Raw genomic sequence first — 19,210 nt, 5'->3', positions numbered from 1 at the left:
ATTGAAAACAGGAAGGCAACACAAAAACAGCAGACAGCAGCCAAGTCAACAGAGTCCAAAAGCCAAGTCTTTTCTTGAGAAATTCACAGATCACTGGCAGGATGGTCCGCACTCCGACAGGACTACGTGTCTCATATCCTATTGTCCACCAACACACATGGACACATGTAAGTACACCTCTGTTTTAGAAGTAATTATGTAATTATCCCCCAGCAAGATGTAGTTCAAGTGTGCCGCACTATACAGAGATCCAGTCTGCTTCAGACATCTCACCTCCAGGCTATAAACCAGGGTCAACAGTCACTCACCCAGACCTGGTCTAAGTCAAACACCTGGATCTGCTTCCTATCTGTCAGCGTCTCTCCGTCTCTCTCTCTCTCTCTCAGGGCAAGTGCTCATTCACGCCCAATTAGGATCTGATCAGTGTAACATCACTGCTGTCCACCACCAGAGGAACCATGCAGTCCAAGCCAGAAATAGTGGTGGTGGTGGTGAACCAGTGGCCAGGGGGCAGGGGGTTGGAAATTTGAGAAGTGTGTGTGTGTGTGTGTGTGTGTGTGTGTGTGTGTGTGTGTGTGTGTGTGTGTGTGTGTGTGTGTGTGTATGGCTTGTGTTGTGCATGCTTGTGAATCTCTTTTGTGCCATGGGGAGGAGGGGTGGAGAAAGAAGGCTGTTGCTTTAAACAAGAATGTGTTCATTTTAAGGGAGAGGGGGAGGCTCTGAGCTCAATTTGTCTGCCTACTGAAACACTGCTAAAGGATTTCTCATCATTTAAAAGCACCATGGAGGGGGAGAGAGAGAGAGAGAGAGAGAGAGAGGGAGGGAGAGAGAGAGGGAGGGAAAGAGAGGTGCAGTTGAGAGAGACAGCCTCTTAGAGCTGTGAGGCAGAAGTGATGGATTCAACCCACAGAAAAGTGACAGTCTTCTCCTAACAGGGCCACAGGCAGAACAGGACCTGCCCCGGACTCTCACCATTTATCAGGAAACTACCTCCACCATCCAACTAAAGTTACCAGTTGTCTCTCGAATTGTCTCTTGAATGTTCCAACTTTTTCAAGTGGATTTTGGAACAATCTGCTCCATGTTTGCTGAAGAGTTTCTGGCGTGTTGAGCTTCTGCTGGGCTAATGACGGTCTTTTAATAATAGCCTTTAAAACACAGCTACCTCTTCACTGGTGGAATGGACTGAGGTGACAAAGAGTGAGTAACCACCGGTAGACAGGCAGAGCACAGAGCAGAGGAGGAAGAGGACGCAGTGGTGAGGTTCTCACACTTGGGATGACTCTCAACCAGGAGAAACTTCAATCAGTGCTGGCAGGAGGGCAAGGCAACTGAGGGAGCTTCATCAATACGCTACAGTTATCTTGTAAGCATTGTGTAAACTTTGACTTATTTTAATATTTGTCTCATTTACTGGTTTATTTAACAGGCACCGCACATGTACAAAAATTATTTCAGTTCTCCGCTTTGATAAATCGTCCACGTTTGCAACAAATAATCTCGCCCACAAAGTTCATCTCACAGTGTGCAAACAATGAACTTTGTGGGTGAGACACATGTTCTCAGTGAGCTCAGAATCTGTCAGCTCAGAGACATGTCTAACATGATGATGAAGAAATTACTTTGTCATTTTATTTAAATGACTGAAGTCAGACTTTGGCTGTTCCCTCTCAGACTGCGGCACTTTACATAATGATTTAGTTAGATCTTGAATTCAGCGGTCGCCATGCAGCATCTGTTATCTGACTCACTGTTTGGCGCCAAAGGGTAATTCTACTTTCTGATGACTAACTGGACAGATGACTGTGATAGACTTGGTTGAGGAGAGTTAATTCAGTGCACGGGGATGCTGGAGAGCAGGCTCTCTGGGCTAAGTGGTTCTTCACTACTGATAAAACACAAGACTCTATAGGTATCTATAGGAGGAGGGTCTTTATGAGATGATATACAGCAACAGCCTTGAGCTATACGTGCTGACAGAGATTTAGTTTAATATCTAAAAAGTACTACTCACTTCTTAAAAAGAAAAAAAAAAGATAACCTTATTATGTCAAGCAGTGTGGATGCAGGATGTTCCCCTGGGCTCAAGAGGACAGGGAAGCAGGCTGTTCAATCCAGTCTTTGTTTCTGTTGCCAGGGTAGTGTTTGGATAAGGGGGCTTTGAGGTACAATGCTGGAACTCATCGAAACAATTCCTGAGACCCCCTGCCTCCCTGTCTGACTCAGATCACAACTGAGGTACGGAAGAAGGCATCGAGCCGCAAGAGGCACAGAGCGAAGCCTGAATTTGAGCAAAAACTTTAACTGTCCTGTAGCTTCAAACTGCAGGTAGTTGAGATTAATCATGTTCCAAATGTCGTGTTACACGCTTACAAGGATTATATGCTTGAGGAAAGAATGAGGTCACCCTCAAGGAAAAGTAATAGTGCAGATTACCATGTGCAAATTGAATTTGACTCTGATCCAACACATATTGGGTGTCATGCAGGAGACTCTGCCAGTTCTCAGCAGAGTTGGCGCTAATTTGAACATGCAGCACAGAACTGTCCTGCAAAGTGTCCGCTCCTTTTTGGCTACTGACAAATTAGGTGCTTTGTACCGGGTGTTGTGATCTCCTGCTGTGGATGATGATGATGTGATTATGAAGCATTCACACAGAAAGTAGGACACTGGGAATGAATCGGGTCAGTAGATACAGTATGTCTTATAGGTGCAAGCGGGGATATGGGGAGCAGTGGTCCTGCGTCTAGAGGGTCTAGCTCTCTCCGTCTGCCACCACCACTGACTCTCCATGTGGGTATGGCAGCTCACTCTAATGAGGTGACGAAGAATGTAAGGAATGCCACGCTCACGCTGAAATGAGAGGGGCTGGGGAGTGAGACATCAGCCAGTCTGAGCGAGGCTGCCCACCTTCTAATTAATATGTGCTGAGCATGACCGAAAAGGCTGGAGTGCAACACTGGTCAGAGTCACACTGACCTACCCGCTGCACCTGCCTATCACACTTGATTTAACGTTGAGTGAAATCCAGAAGGAGGAGTCGTGTAAACACAGACTTACCACCTGAAGACAGTAAAACCAAAACATTCTGGTGTGAAGCAGACTTGAAGAAATTACCCGAGAGGAGCTGCCAATCAAATTACAATGACTGTGGTTATTCACTGCACTTCCGTCATTCGTCTTCAGGCCCCCGAGAAGAGTAGGCGTATATGACACTTCTCAACACCAGTTAATCATTGCAGCTATTGGCCGGTCAATAGCAGCTTGTTAAAGTGAACTGATGTTGGGACAATAATGAGCTGTAGGGGCTGTTAACAGCGAAGACGGAGGAGATGGCTTTGTGTTGTTCCCTCTGGCAGACTGCGGATGGGTTAATAACAGGCTGTCTCTGTCAGGGCAGATGGGACTCTCTCCGGTCCCTGGGAGACTGAGCCCAGCAAGTGCTGTTATTTGAAAACACACATTAACTGAAAAACACTCACAGACACGCACATACCGCATACACTCACACACAAAAACACATTTCATCACAAGCTGCAAACATTTTCCCTTCAGCTTTGAAGTGTAGTGGAGCCTAGAGCAGGAGATTCCGGGCTAACGACGTCCAACATGGGACTCCACGGCAGCAGGGGCAAATCACACAGCATTTCTCAGAGACAGAGCTCATGTTCCAGGGGGAGAAACCGCAGGGGCCACTGGCCAAATACAGTCATCAGCACATTACAAGGGACAGGCTCTGGGCTACTCTATTATTTTGGGACAAGCTTTACTTTTAAGTTGTTATTAGTGATCTCTTTAGGGCCTGTTCTATAAAACTGTAAGATAATTTCAGTGTCAGCTGATATAGATATATCTTTGCATGGTGTGAAAAATATTTATGACATTAAAGTCTCTGCATCAATCAGCATTTGCTGAGATGACATCATACACCCAGGCTTTGTTAGCTGGATTAGTACGATGAAAGATCTGTTACTGTGATGAAAGAAGACAGTTTGTGGTAAATGGTAAATTTGAAACAGAGACTACACTCTTCTCTAAGTTTTTCTAAATTCATATCCCAGCTGAGGACTTGCTACTTTTAGATACTGTTTTAAGTAAAGGCACTGAAGAATCAGACCTTACATTCTTCTGAACTGCATGTGATTTTTTTTCCCCTTGGCCTGGTAAACTATAACAATATCAAAAATGCCAACAGGTTACACAAGAGTACAGTGTGCAAAAGCCCCCTTTGAATACAAATTTTTTCCAGTAAGAAAAAGTGTTTACACATTCTATTCTAGACAGATAAAGCCAGAAGGGTCGAATGTGCCAGGGGTCATGTTCTTGGAGAGCGCTGCATTTCTCTTCTCCATGTCTCCAACCTAATGTGCTGGCAGCACGCCCGGATTAACAAGACAAAAACATTTCTGCTCTCTTCCCAATTTTGTGCTGACCATAACATGGTAGATAATCTCTTGCACAGATATAAGCTGTTAGTGTGAGGGAAACCCTTGTAAGATTAGCAATCCTTATACAGCTCTCCAGAACCAAGCCAATATAGGCCTCTCTATAATGCTTTCTGATTAGACAGGCCCCTCCTGACTCTGGGGAGGTGTTACACAGGACCCCTCTGTAATCCAATATGCAGCAGCTTTCAATTAAGGTGCCCCAGGAGTTCAAGGCCTTGTTATCCTTACACAGGAGTTACATTCTCCTCAGCACTGAGTGGCATCCCCTCCACTTCTAATAACACCACATCATCTTCAAAAACTGCCTGCACTTATTTTTCTTCAAAAAAAAAAAAAAAAAGTCCACACTATGTATTCATCTAAGCATCTATTCCTGAGGAAAGTTGTGGGTTGTGCTACAAGGTCCAGTCAGGGAGGAAAGAGAATTTAAGAGAGGCCGTAATCAGAAACAGACGTGTTCAAAGTGGATGCATAAATTTTGATTAATTGCCTCACAGCATCTGAATGCAGCTTATTTCCCCTCTTTTGGTAAGGGTTATGGACATAAATGATGCAACACAATCAATATTTAAAGCAGTTCCATGAATAGCATCATCTGGTAGTGCCTCAAATTTTCCATAAGCAAAGATGTCCAGGCCTGCAGAAGGGAGCAGATAGGAGTGTTTCTTTGTGTCAAGGACTAACAGTGGCAGTCGCCCAAAGAGAACCTGAGCCAGCACAGCAAACTAAGCTAAACATACTCCCCAAACAGCAATGTAACTGACTGAAGAGATCAGCACATCATTAGACAAAAGAAATATTTTTCTTAGGGCCGGTGAGGGGATTAGTGACTTTCAAACAGCATGTACTGCATACATTCGATAGTGGCAAGCTGATTTAAACAAAGCAGGATCAAGACCAAATGAATTCAATAAACTGCAATTAAAACCCATTGGGAAAATTGCAGTGTCTGCTCATGCCAGTAGTTATAAATCCAGTGCAGCAACCATGAGATTTATGTATTACACATGAATATGTGCTTTTCGTATCATGGAAACTTACAGCTTCTACAGAGGCACTCTGCGGGGCATGTGGGTGATTTCCTTTCAGATCTAATCTTTATCAGTAGCCTGTATTTCTGGGAGCTGTAATGACCTCCAGCTCTGCTTAGGTTGAGATGTGTATGCACAGGACATCTGTGCCTGCCTGCTCCTGGAAGGTAATGAAGGATAGGACCGGTATATCCTGATTGGCAGTTTTCTCCTGGTCTCAATCAACCTAGCCGTGAAGGAGTCCATTGATGCCCTGTCAAAATGCCTGCAGCCCAGTCCTGAGGGCTTTGAATTACATAGGTAGAATGGGTATTGCATAGGGACTGAATGCTTATATAATCTTCTCTTTAGCAACTACAAAAGTAAGTCAGTTATGAAAGTTTTTTTTTCACCACAACATAATCATGTTCTCCATTTTCTTACTCATTCTCCCCAGCCTTTGGTGAGTTGGACACAAACTCATGGAGCCCCCTTCAATAGTCCTGCTGGGGCTCCTTCTTGTTTATGGACTAGCCTGTGGTGTCCAAGAGACTCAAGGGAGTCCATCGGACGGCAGCCATGGTGGGGACAGGACCCAAGAATTTGAGAACAGTGAAGATGGTTTAGAGAGAGAGTTTCTCTATGCTGGAAGGAGCAAGCGTGCTCCAGCTGATGAGCCGCAGGACAAGTGCTCCTACACTTTCATTGTGCCTCAACAAAAAGTGACTGGAGCCATCTGTGTCAACTCCAAGGAGCCGGAGGCCATGCTGGAGAATCGGGTCAACAAACAGGAGTTAGAGCTGCTAAATGTGGAGCTGCAGAAACAAAAGAGGCAGATCGAGACCCTGCAGCAACTGGTAGAGGTGGACGGAGGTATCGTCAACGAGGTCAAGCTTCTGAGGAAGGAGAGCCGAAACATGAACTCCAGAGTCACTCAGCTGTACATGCAGCTGCTCCATGAGATCATCAGGAAGCGAGACAATGCCTTAGAATTGGCTCAGATGGAGAACAAGATCCTGAACCAAACCTCTGAGATGCAACAGCTCACCAGTCGATACAAAGATCTCGAGCACAAGTACCAGCACTTGGCTTCTTTGGCCACTAATCAATCAGCTCTTATTGCCCTGTTGGAGGAGCAGTGCCAGAGTCGCCCACCCCCTCGTCATGTGCCCATCCCCCAGCCACGGCCTCAGCCACCCCCACCATCACCACCTCTTAACAAGCCTTACCAGCCACCTGTCCTTCCACGAAATAACAACCCAATCAGCAACGAGATCCAAAGTGACCAGAAGTCCATGCCGCCTCTTCTTCCAACGATGCCCACTGGCACACACAGCCCCTCCACCACTGACAAACCCTCTGGTGAGTCTAACAAAGCCTGATACACACTTTTAGTTCTATGCATTTACTTATTTGTATTTCATTTTTCTTGCCACCTTTTATTTTTCTAGTTGCCATCACAGTGGTCATCAACAAAGGATTGTGTGTCTGAGCTGACTATCTCATGAACCTCTTAATCATTAATCACCAAGTATCCATTCTTCCAGTCATAGCCAATTTAAATAAGTCCCACAAAGTCCCAGAGCAAAGGGCTCTTAGTGAGAACAGAAATTCTGTTGTCTACCGCCTTCTGAGATGCATATCATCTAATTGCTATGATTCAACCCACACAAAAACACAAAGAATATTAGGCAAATAGATTGCCAGATCCAAGCTCACGGGGCTTTTAAACACATGTTAGGGCATGATAAAGCTTTAAAATTGATGTGAAGGGTGTTTTGCCGTATCTGCTGCAGTGAATAGTCAATTGCTTTTCCCTTTCATTAGAAGGCTTCAGTTTTAAAATGGTGGAAAAAAAAGAACAGACCATTCCCAACATGACTACTGGGAGCTTTTTCCATTGACATGTTGTGCTATTGCTTGCCATTTTCACTGGGCTGCATGTGAACGGTAGCCTTTGTATGGAATGTTTGAAAGGAGGCAAGTAATTTCCTGCCCACTGCCATGCAACTAACACCCCAAAATGTTACATAAACCCTTAACACGAACAGAGCGCTCCACACAATGAAGGAATAGAGGGAGGAAGAGAGAGACCTGAGAGAGCGACAGAGAGAAACAGAGGGATGGAGTCTATGAAGGAAGGGAGGGGGTAAAGCAGGAACAGAAAGTGATACTGGGAGTCAGTGATGTCATTTGTTCCACCAGGCAAGAATCAGTCATATGTTCCACCAAGGCAGAAGACTTTATCAGGCAGAACAGAGCAGGGCAGGGCAGGGCAGCTCTCTGGCTTGTATCTGCTCAACAGAGACATTCCTGAGAGTAAATGGATAGCAGCGGTTTGGGCCAAGAGACAGATATCATCCGCAGCGATTTCATAAAACCAAACGGAACCTTGTTATTGAGACTTACGGCTCAATGTCAGCTGAGCAGGACCTCACGACATATGTTTTATAACTGAAGTGCTTTGTTTTTTCTTTCTAGTACCTCTCCTCTGTACTGATATGTCTTGCAAATTGTCCATGCCCTCCTTCCCTCACCTCTATCCCTTTGTGTGACCCCCATTCTCTTTTTTATTTGTTTCCATCGTATTTAAACACTTTATAATCCGGGCCAGTTGGCAAACCAGGAGAGTGTGAAATCTTGAGAACTTAAACGCTTTCACAGCCAATTGAAGCAGGGGAGCCAGTTGCCCCATTAGCGTGTTCCCATATCTGCCGGGTTTGAAATCTGGGGTAAAATGGTAATGAAACACATGCAAATTAGGTTACACTGATTTGTACCATAAAATCCAGAAAAACAATCCTGATCTTGCACAAAATCTACAAAACTTCTCTAGCATGAATTCTGAAGGGTTAATGATGCATAAATATTATCAACATTATTCTTCCTAGACAAGCTGTTGCGTCCAGTTAAATACATCTTCATAACGTATTGTGGGGGCTATCCGGTTACTCCACAGAGCTTATTGTAATATTGGAAAAAAACTTCAGCAGACGTATTGGCAGAAAAGTGCAGCTGAAGGCACAGATTTACAATCTGTTCTTAAATTAATTTAGTGCCGGAAACCTTCTCTTCAAAACATCATGTGAAGCCTTACCAGATTCCACTGGAAATGATGTGTTTATATATTATAAAATACAAAAACTGAAGTGAAATTAAGTAAAATAACAATCCTGCACTGTAAAGCATCACAGATGATCGAAAGACTTTGCTCCTGTTTCATCATTCAGTAGTCAGGATTCCCTTTGCCCTCATGCCAGTGTTTCTTTTGGCCGTGTAGCCGGCAGCCATTTCCCTTATGAGAGGAGCAGCCAAAGTCAATTCTACTGTCAGAATGAAAGCCTCTGCTGAAAAATGGGATTCCCTATGGCAGAGTATAACAACTCTTTTTGTCACTATGGCTTTTTCTCTATTTCCTTTTCCTAACTTTTGAGATACTGTAGCAGCTGCTACGTGCTATTCATGCAGTGTTGTCATTTCTCTGTCAAGGCCCATTCAGGGATTGTCTGCAGGCTCTGGAAGACGGCCACACTGCCAGCGGCATGTACCTGGTGAAGCCAGAGAATGCCAACCGGCTTATGCAGGTGTGGTGTGACCAGAGACATGACCCAGGTGGCTGGACTGTGATCCAGAGGAGGGTGGATGGCTCTGTCAACTTTTTCCGGAACTGGGAGACATACAAGGTGCGACAACTTCACACCAAATCAAGGACCTCATAGTTTGGAGGGAAGCTGGTGGCTTATGTAGGCTGGCTTGACACTAACCAGATGTGAAGCTGTAATGAATAAGTAAAGCTTTCAAAGTGTCTGAGTGTAGTACCTGCCTCAGTCACTGCCACAGCTTTATGACTCACTGATTCCAGCAACATCAGTTGGTTGTGTTAAATGACTTCACACTAAAATAAAAGTGTGGGTACATTGGACTTAAATGTCACATTAGTTTGTTCTCTAAGCTTTCTTAATGTTTATGCATGTCTGAGGACTGCATCAGTAGGTATCTGATAAGGTATCTGAGTGCTGTGGTGAACATTATTTTTACAAAGGGGATTTCATTTTCTTAATCTCTGGAAAGGGAACCCCCTGTAACAGGGAAAAGTGGTTCATTGGTAAACATTTATTTGCAGGCCAACAATTCACAAGGGTCCTGATTAAATCTTAGCTAAGGGCAACAATGGATATATTTCCATAACTTTTTCGAAAACCTTGAAACCACATGGGATCTGAAATTGCATTTGTAAACTCATCAGAAGGGGTGTTTCCATGATTCAAAGCATGTGCAGGGAAGGGGATACCACAAACCAACTTTCACTATGACTGGAGCCAGAACAAAGCTATAAGACAGCATCCAGCATGTCGGATTTCATAGTATTTGCACTCTATCCTGCTGTGTTTTCAATGACAAAATAATAGTGGAAATCTGGGCACCCGATGCAAGCTGCAAACCTGACTCAGAGGGTCCATTTATAATAATGTTCCTTGACAATAAACAAGCCCAGAGAAGAGCTAAACTCATAATTACCTCCAGAGCACGAGCAACGACCCTGAATCATCCCCCAGACATCCAATCTAACTGTTCAAAGCTTTTCAAAGAGCATTCACAAAGGATTTCTTAATCGTACTGATAATGTTTTTCTTATCACTGCACTTCACAGCAAGGTTTTGGCAATATTGACGGTGAGTACTGGCTGGGTCTGGAGAACATCTACTGGCTGACTAACCAGGGCAACTACAAACTGCTGGTCACGCTGGAGGACTGGTCTGGCAGGAAGGTGTTTGCAGAGTATGCCAGCTTCAGAGTGGAGCCCGAGGCCGACTTCTACAAGCTAAGGGTGGGCCGTTACCATGGCAATGCTGGAGACTCCCTTACCTGGCATAACGGCAAACAGTTCACAACACTGGACAGAGACCATGATGCATATACAGGTAAAAACCTCAATGATACAAAATGTTAAACGGGATAAATTTAGACTCCTTAAAACCAACAATTCAAGTGTAATCGCACACAGTCTGACTGTTATATTTATCTTCCAAACTTTCAAGGCAACTGTGCCCACTACCAGAAGGGAGGCTGGTGGTACAACTCTTGTGCCCATTCAAATTTGAATGGAGTGTGGTACAGAGGAGGGCACTACCGCAGCCGCTACCAAGACGGAGTCTACTGGGCTGAGTTCAGAGGAGGAGCCTATTCACTGAAAAAAGTGGTCATGATGATCCGTCCGAACCCAAACACCTTCCACTAAGCATCTGAGGAACACATACTGTACTGTATCTCTCACTAAACAAAAACCATTACAGCTCCTAACATCCACGCAAACTTTATCTCTCTCTCTTTTTTCTTTTTCTTTCTTTTTTTTTTAAATAGAGTGGCACCAGACCGAGCCAGATCACAAAGAGAAAGATGATGCTGAAAGTGCAATATCAAAACACGAGGCTGACATACTGGTACCTTCTGACAATTCAACACATACTGTACCGTTCACCCCCTTTCACATATGACTCAGTAAAGAAAGGTGCTTGTTGCTCAGGAGTTTTAAATACACTGTCTATGATACAACACAAACCTGCTTAGCTGACAGTGCTCTCATTTGATCTGAGTGAGAAATACAATGTGAACCTAATTTGACATTGGCATGAAAAGAACAGGTAAGAATAATTCAGTTAAGTAGCTTTGATAGGAACCCTACAACATATATTTAGTAAGTATGTAAAGGTTTTTATTCTTTTTTTTGCAGTAAGAAACAAATGAGGCTGACACAGGAAACATATCCAGTGACTTTTAATTTCAAACACATTCTTCAAATGTGTAATTTATAGGAACAGTAACATTTATTGTATAATGGAGGCTTGATATTCGGGCCAGTTTTGTCAGTTACAATAAAAAGTATACTGGGGCCATTTTCTTTTTCTAACATAAAGCCAAAACTGTTAATACCAGTAACTGAAGTTATTAATGGTCGGTTTATGTTGCATTTAATAGATCTGAGAATCAACTCACTATCAAAATTTGAGGAGGTACATTCTCTTCAAAGTCCTGCTTTTTTAAAATACTTGTTTTGAAATCTTGAATTGCTTGAACAGGTATCCACCAATTTGCTTGTATGAACCAAGCACTGTATTTACTGTATATTATTAGTAGTTTGTTGATATCATTAGAGCCAACACCTTGCGTTTGTACATAAGATATTTGTAATATAATGTATTAAAACCTGTTACGTCGCTAATAAGTTGCAATAAAACATGTACAGCTTGTGTCTCTTGGTATAAAGCATACTTAGCAAAGACACTAAGATATTAAATGTTAATGCTTTAAATTTCTGTTTGGGTGGATTTAACACCCTTTCATAACACAGATCACGCTTCTGCTCTTAGGTGTCTCTCTCCTGAGAACAAGAGACAGATTATGAGCCACTATTATTATGACTCTTATACACTTAATTATCCCCATAGGGAAACTGCCCTGGATTAATTAGCTGATAATATTTGCACCTAAAGGGCTAACCACTTGCTTCCCTATCATTTATTTTTATGTCTTCAATGAAATATACATGGAGGTCATTTCCTCATTTTTAATGCACAACTTGTGCCTATTCATCCCCTCACTGAATCATACCATATATTAAAGCATGCAAGATAAAAAAAAAAAAAACTTATGGGATATAAATAATGATAATAATTATGTTGACAATAACATACGGATATAATTGCTAAATGTTTATTATTCATGAGAATCTTAATCAAGTTAAAGAAGGATATAATGAGAGAAATGAAAAATACACAGTGTTTGTTATGAGAATAAATTAGCTAATCACCATTTAGACCATGCTTTTAACAAATTAATATGAGAACTGGCTGCATAAAAACATATCTCAAACACTATCAGCACTGTCAACCACAGTGCTTATGTACAAAGTCAGCACACCAAGGAAAGACAAATGAAATGTGACAGGCTTGTAAAACTAATGCATCCAGCAGTCCTCTCCACTGACAGCAGAAACCACCTTTACTTCTCTATGTGTCAATGACATTTCCAAAGACAGCTGGAAAATTAAGCAAAAATGAATTTTCACTGCACTGAACCAAGCTCTATTAATGTCATACTTTGTGACCAGGCTTGAGTTGCAGAAGGTTTCGACAGTTTACAGAGCATTTGAAATCAATTTAGTTCGAATTCCTATGACTGACAACCCTGAAGACAATGTGCGATTGTCTAAAGAGAGCAATTATCAACAGAGCAAAACCTGACATGTACTATTTAAATTCCCTCACTCCTAATAAAACCTAACATACAATGTTAGCAATTTGTACTGCCAAAGTGAAGATGGATGCTTATGTGACAGTAGCCAAAACACTTGTCTTACATCAAACCAACAAACATTGGCTGCTAAAAACTGGCTCGTGAGTCAAAGGCTAAAAAGCTTTCTATCTCGTGACAAAGAGGCTTTGGATGGGACAAAAGAAGACATTCATCCCAGTGACTGTCACTCTTGTCAGCTGTTTTTTTTTTTACTGAAGATGGATGGGATAGTAAATTGCACTTTGTACCAAATCCATCTGTCTTCCTGGATAGGTTAACACTATTTTTTGTATTACATCTTAAAACCAGTTTGAGTCTGCTTTGTCAATTAACCTAATCGTGGTAAAACAGAGGACGATGTTTCATCGTCTCCATAAACAGAGACGACAGACTCTTTGGATGCCGTGTACGTCTGAGGACTCACCACGATGGAAAACCTTCAGTAAGGGTGGCCTGTGCGGCCCCAACTCCTCAACCAACATGGAAAACCATGAGCTGACACAGTGCTCACTCAGCACAAAGAGAACCGCATTTCCTGAGCCTTCAAACCTGAACCTTCAAACTTGCCTGTATTGTTGTTTCACATCTGCAAAAGTCCATGTCCTTGTACTTTTAATAGAACCACTTTTAACTTCCCTGTGCTCCCTCGGATCCTTTTCACTCCACCTTTTGAGTAAATGTAGTCATGCCATGAGAAACCACTACACAGATTTTTCAATGGGGGATTTAGCCCCTCACATTTCATTCTTTCACTGTGAGCAAAATGTAGGCATCCACCAAGGGACTAAGCATGTCACATAACATACATGAAGTGGGGTGGACATTATAGGCTTAAATACAATTAAATTGCATTTCAAACCAATTTGTGTCCCTTGGATTGATCCTATACCTTCCATCTGAAAATCATACAGAGCTCATAACATCCTCAAAACGAAGATGTCTGCAGTTGTGTTCAGGATATGTTGAATATTTTTGATGTCTTGCACTGTGAAAGGACTGATTTAAGGGAGGTGACTTTTCTACTGTATCCTTTCTTGCATTTTCCAGTGCTTCCAGGGTCATGCTAAAATCTTTTCATGCAATTATCCAGCACAGCTACAAAGTAGAATTAAATAGTATCATTAAGCTGGATTACAATACAGTAACACTAACTTTCAAACAGAATCCTTCCTCTTGAAAAGAAAGAGTAATCAAAGCACATTTTATGCTGACAGTAACCATGAAGTGTCTGCAACATGAAATCAGATCCATCTTTCTGTCATCTCCTTTTCCTTTCTCTGTTTTCTTCTTGTGATCACTCCATCTATTCTGTCATAGCTCATAACTACAGACTGTCAAGACACACTGAGGTAACAGAGCTATGCTATCAGTGTCTGGATCCCTTCTGTCTCTCTCTGCCACTTGTCTGAAATGGAGCAGGCCGCTGAGGTAACACAACAGTGACTTGGTCACAAGCCATCAGTGTCATTGTCACATTGCAAGTCAGCAAAAACACATCTTGGGGAAACCAAAGAGTGCGATCCAACAAAATGCTGTGCAATAAAAGGTAACCAACATCTTTTTCCAAGTCATTTATTCAAACCACTCTCCACTGCTGCTGTAAAATTATTGTGATACATATGGTTGTTATTAAGAACTGCTTCAAAATAGAAACACGTAATAATGTGGTGAAGCTTCTCTTTGGGAGAATAGTCACTACATTGTTTATTACTTACATAGTGGAACTATTGATTTTTTTTTTCACTTTTTTTCACTTTTTTTCCAGGAGCTCAGCATTTGAACTGATTTCCAACTGTGGAGATGTGCAGATTTGCTTATAGCTTTACAGCCACATGCCATGACCACTGTTTCATGTTCTTCCAAAACGTCTGTGAGTCCTCTGCTGGGAACTTACAGGAAACCTTTTAGAGGTGGACGGGAGGAATTTTCCTTAACACAATGGAAATTTTTATTTTGTAAGGTATTACTGCAGCTTTTCCAGTGTATTTCACAGCTTCAAGAAAACTGTTAGCGAGCATCTTTACTGTTACACCAGCACAAATCTTTCACAGTCCATGTAACACATTGTTTTGTTGGGAACTGGACAATGGTTCTTCAGTTGGGTACATATTGCATTTTTTTTCCATGTGGAGCCTGTGACCTTTCAAACCCTGTTCACTCTGCATTTTCATCTCTTAATTGCTCACAGATGCAGGACTCAAAGACACACATGCAAACTTCATTCTTATCTGGCATTAGTTTGATAAGTCCATTAGAAAAATTTATATATATATATATATATGTATATATATACATATACATATACATATACATATATATGTTGCAGGTTAACATTTTAACTGAGAAAGCAGGCCAGAGACAGAAAACATCAACACTCAAAATATTCCCTGATACCTGACACATATAGTGATTGAAATGACACTATAAGTGGAAGGTGACAGCTGTAATAAATAAGAAAAAAGTAATATTCCTGTTAAATCTATGAAATTCTCAAAAAAAAAACAAAAAAAACAATTACTTCTTCTCACTGCCATTGAATTGTTCCTACTTTCAGTTAATGTCCTATAGGAATCAAACTGCAGCCAAACAGCTCAACACAGAAACAGCAGTACTCCTCTAAACCGTTACTCACCTCTGAGTCAAAATTACTGGGGCATAGGTCAGCTCCAGTATAACAGATTGACTCAGTTTTAATAAAGGAAAATATGAACAACATGAATAGGCTTAGTTTGGGAGGAGTGGTTTCTCAGAAACTGACAAATGTTCCTCTCTCTCTGGGTTTTGGATAAAACGTCATGCCAACTAAGCAAGGCACACTTGTCCCAACTCAGCTAAGCTTTATCCTTATCTAGGTAAGTTCATATATTCCTATGTCACAGCTAGAGTAAAAGTGGCCATCAGGGAAACATGCAGTGTTCCAGCTGTCTTTGGTGGTGATAGGCTTTTTTTCCACAGCAGGTATTTTGACTTGTCATAGAAGGAAACCAACAGGTGTTAAACACACGGAGCCTGCTTACAGCGGGCATCGCTTAACACATCATCATGAACACCTGTGCGATACAAACCTGGTATTTTTACTCACAAAAACTACCTGCTCACAAACTATTTAAACTGCAAGAAGTGAAATGACGGTGTCTGAGCTGTCGGAAATCAGACATCCTGCACCTGTAAAGGTTGTACAACATTACTTATGCATTGCATAGCGGTGCTATGTCTCTCTCTGTAATAACTTTCTCTGTCTTTATAATCAGAGCTATAACAAACCTATAGGGGGCAATAGTGTGCGGTGCAGAGCACACAGACATTCACACAGACGTAGTGTGTACGAATCTGTGCGTAGCACCGCACACTATTGTTATTAGTGGTGCAGGGTGTAGCACCATTCTCCAGCTTTGTAGCAACACTTGTCTTCTTTCTCACAATGTGTTTACTTTATCGGTAGGATTTACAGTTTTTGAATAGTCTGCCTTTTACCGACATGAGTCGCTCCCAACTGCTCCATTGATTCCAATGTAAATCGAGAAGAGGATTTTTGGAGAAAAGCAGAAAATATCCTTTTTTAAACTCACTGTATTATCCACATTATTGACACTAGGAACAAAAAAATACATCACTGTCTTCCTTAGGGCCTTAAGGCTTTGATGGTGAAATTTGTTTGGCGATATCATGTTCGGTTTTTGAATAAATAGCAGTGGTTTGACAGGCCTGAATTGGCCGATGATGAGCCCGTCCGAGCAGCTGTGAGGTGCTCTGAAAATTTCCCAAAGACAGTGTTGATACTAGTGTTGATATTGTTATTTTGTTATATTGTTGTATTTATATATTATTGTTTCTGATCAAAAAACTGAACAAAAATCTTAACTGAAAAAGTAAAATTTAAATTTCGACATAAAAAGTATTTGTATTTGCCTAAAATCTCTGTCCTGTGTTTTATTATGGTCATAATCAACTAATTGAAAATTGAAAATCATAAAATTATTCAATGATCATGAAAATTCAATTTTTCAATTTTCATTCAAGTTTGCATATTGAATTCACGTCATTATGACGCATTGCTCCGCCCTACACAAAAGTAGATAAGCTTTTTTTCTGAGTAAAAATGTATTTATAGTGGTATGGGTATCAGCAGTACTGTCCCTGTATTTACTTGGTATTGGACCACATCAAATTTTGCAGTATCGCACACTCCTATCGGTTTCTATGTTTTGTTTCGTAATACACGACCTGTGATTTTAAGGTCTGACTCAATTATCATTGGCCAATCATTAGCCAATCAGAGATGACGACCCACCTGGTTGTTAGAGGGTGGGTCTTAAAAGGGGAAGCTACAGGCCGTGAGGACGCTAGAAACAGGGGGACGCTGATTGTGAATTTATGCAAATCTGCGAAGTACTGTTGTTCATCAGGTGAAGACCCGGGACTTTGAGAGTGTAACCTGATAAAAACCGGACGCTGAGCCGTGTGTTGGAGCTGCTTTCAGCTCGTAGTTCAGCTAAACCAGGGTACCACTGTGACCACCATGCGGAGGAAACGAGTCCGCCATTACCGCGCCGTTTTGGAGGAGAGGAGAGCGCGTGTGCGCGGAACGCAAACTTCCGACCGAGTTTCTGAGTGAAAATGGAGAGAGTGTGAGCACACTGAGGGAAACACACCAGGAGTATCAGCCTGTGAATCTCGCTCCAGATGCTGCTACAGAGACGCCCGGGGCCTTTTCACCTTGTGAGCCACTGGCGCCACTTTCTGCTCACGCCCGCGCACACGCCCTCAGTGCGCGTGTCTCCGTCGCACCGCTCACCTTGGACAGACGGCTTGGAAACGGCTTTCTGGACTTTCTATGTAAAGTGAGTACACACAACATGGTGCGCTAGTGCCACCTGGGGTTATGGTTTAAGGTGGAGCTCACCTGGTTCTGTAGTAAATATTTCTTAAGCTTTGGTGGTTTGACATATTTTAATTCTGGACCGTGATGTGGTTCATGTGGTAAAGATAAAGGCTGAATATGACACGCGGGACAGCGCAGCCGCACAGAGATAATTAGGCCTCAGCGGCCTCCTCAGTTCATGTTAGTAAGCCCTCAGTTCACCTCCCAGCTGCTCAGGTTATCAGGGGTATGTGGAGACTGGCCTGTAAGTCCTCAGAGTTGGACAGAGACACAGTTTTTACCCACATAAGCCTTTATTAGTTATATTAGAGTCCAGAGCTCACAGTAAAATACCGTCATCAGTTTGATCAGTGTTGATTTTCCGTTTTAGTAGAATTTAATTTAATTTAATCAATAAACAATATTTAAAGAGTGTGAAACGCTGCTCTGTGTGTGTAAAGCTTCACACAGATGGATTTATATTCAGTGAACTGATGTCCACAGTGTGAGTGTTGGACAGGATCAGTCCACTCGGTGTCTTCACAGGTGAACTGGCTCTGACCTGCAGACTCATACTGAGCCTCTTCTTCTTCTTCTTCTTTCAGGTCCACAAACAGATCAGCATGAGAATTAATCAACTAATTGTAAGTGAAGTTTTTATTCTGCTGCTGGGGTGTGTTCGTGTGTGTGTGTCTCTCTTGCACACACACACACACACACACACACACACACACACACACACACATACGGCGACTATGCCGATTTATCTCACCTTCTTTTTCTTTCTGTCTCACACACGGCCACAGTGCCATAATTATTAATGTCCGCCCGCCTGTCTAGTCTAGTCTCTCTAACCCCCCTCATTGTTATAGCGTCGATTTTGACTACGTTGGATGAAGAGGCTAAACGAGGTATACGACTTTCACTTCTATGATGCTGGGATGTCTGGCCGCCGTGCCATAACTTTTCCTCCTACAGAATTTGTTCCTGTCCATCCTTCCAACCTGGCTGCTGTCTGTCCGTCCATTTTTATTTTGAGCCTTCAAGAGGTATGAGGTTGTTTGCTCGGCCACTGTGCCATCACTTCATCTTGTTTCTGTCCTTCTCTCTCATTCTGTCTCACACACACAAACACACAGACTCACACTCACACCTCTCCCTCCCTCCCTCCTTCTGATATGGCCTTTATCATATCAGATAAACCTAAACAACAAATTTCCAAATCAGACAGATGATTGGCAGAATATATACTGATTTATAGCAGCAGTTATATCACATAACAAAATGCTTCAAATAAGACAAATTAACTTAAACTTGTGACCATAGTCACAAGTGTGGAAGGAGGAATAACATGGGCAGTGGTAAAATGCTTTTACTAGGGGGGGGGGTCAAATACACACATACGCAGCCTTAAAAAAAAGGAGGGGGGGGGGGGGGGGGGGCAACAGGCATTTTAATAAGTCAGACTGTCCTTTCAACTTTCAGTTTGGATAGTTAGATTAGGCTAAGGGGCATAAGGCATTATGTATTTTAGTTTAAACAGAAACTATATAACTATATAACTATATAACTATATATATATATATATATATATATAT

At 42.1% G+C, this 19,210-nt stretch overlaps 1 protein-coding gene across 4 annotated transcripts; it reads left to right on the top strand.

Moving 5' to 3' along the window:
- Nucleotides 1-899: 899 nt before the first annotated feature.
- On the top strand, nt 900-11,694 carry angptl2b (angiopoietin-like 2b). 4 transcript variants are annotated; one of them, XM_041043146.1, is made up of 6 exons: nt 900-1,366; nt 5,916-6,820; nt 8,948-9,141; nt 10,110-10,380; nt 10,498-10,717; nt 10,820-11,694. In XM_041043146.1, exons 2-5 carry the CDS (start codon nt 5,941-5,943, stop codon nt 10,695-10,697), a joined length of 1,545 nt encoding a protein of 514 aa, XP_040899080.1. In that variant the 5' UTR covers nt 900-1,366; nt 5,916-5,940; the 3' UTR covers nt 10,698-10,717; nt 10,820-11,694. The 4 variants fall into 4 exon arrangements, with proteins under 4 accessions (XP_040899080.1, XP_040899077.1, XP_040899079.1 ...); XM_041043143.1 differs by having other exon boundaries at nt 10,498-11,694; XM_041043145.1 differs by lacking the exon at nt 900-1,366 and adding an exon at nt 2,143-2,238 and having other exon boundaries at nt 10,498-11,694.
- The last annotated feature ends 7,516 nt before the right edge of the window (nt 11,695-19,210 follow it).

The sequence above is a fragment of the Toxotes jaculatrix genome, chromosome 7 (genome assembly GCF_017976425.1).
Source record: "Toxotes jaculatrix isolate fToxJac2 chromosome 7, fToxJac2.pri, whole genome shotgun sequence".
NCBI classification, from domain to species: domain Eukaryota; kingdom Metazoa; phylum Chordata; class Actinopteri; family Toxotidae; genus Toxotes; species Toxotes jaculatrix.
This window is presented reverse-complemented; position numbering and strand designations above follow the sequence as displayed.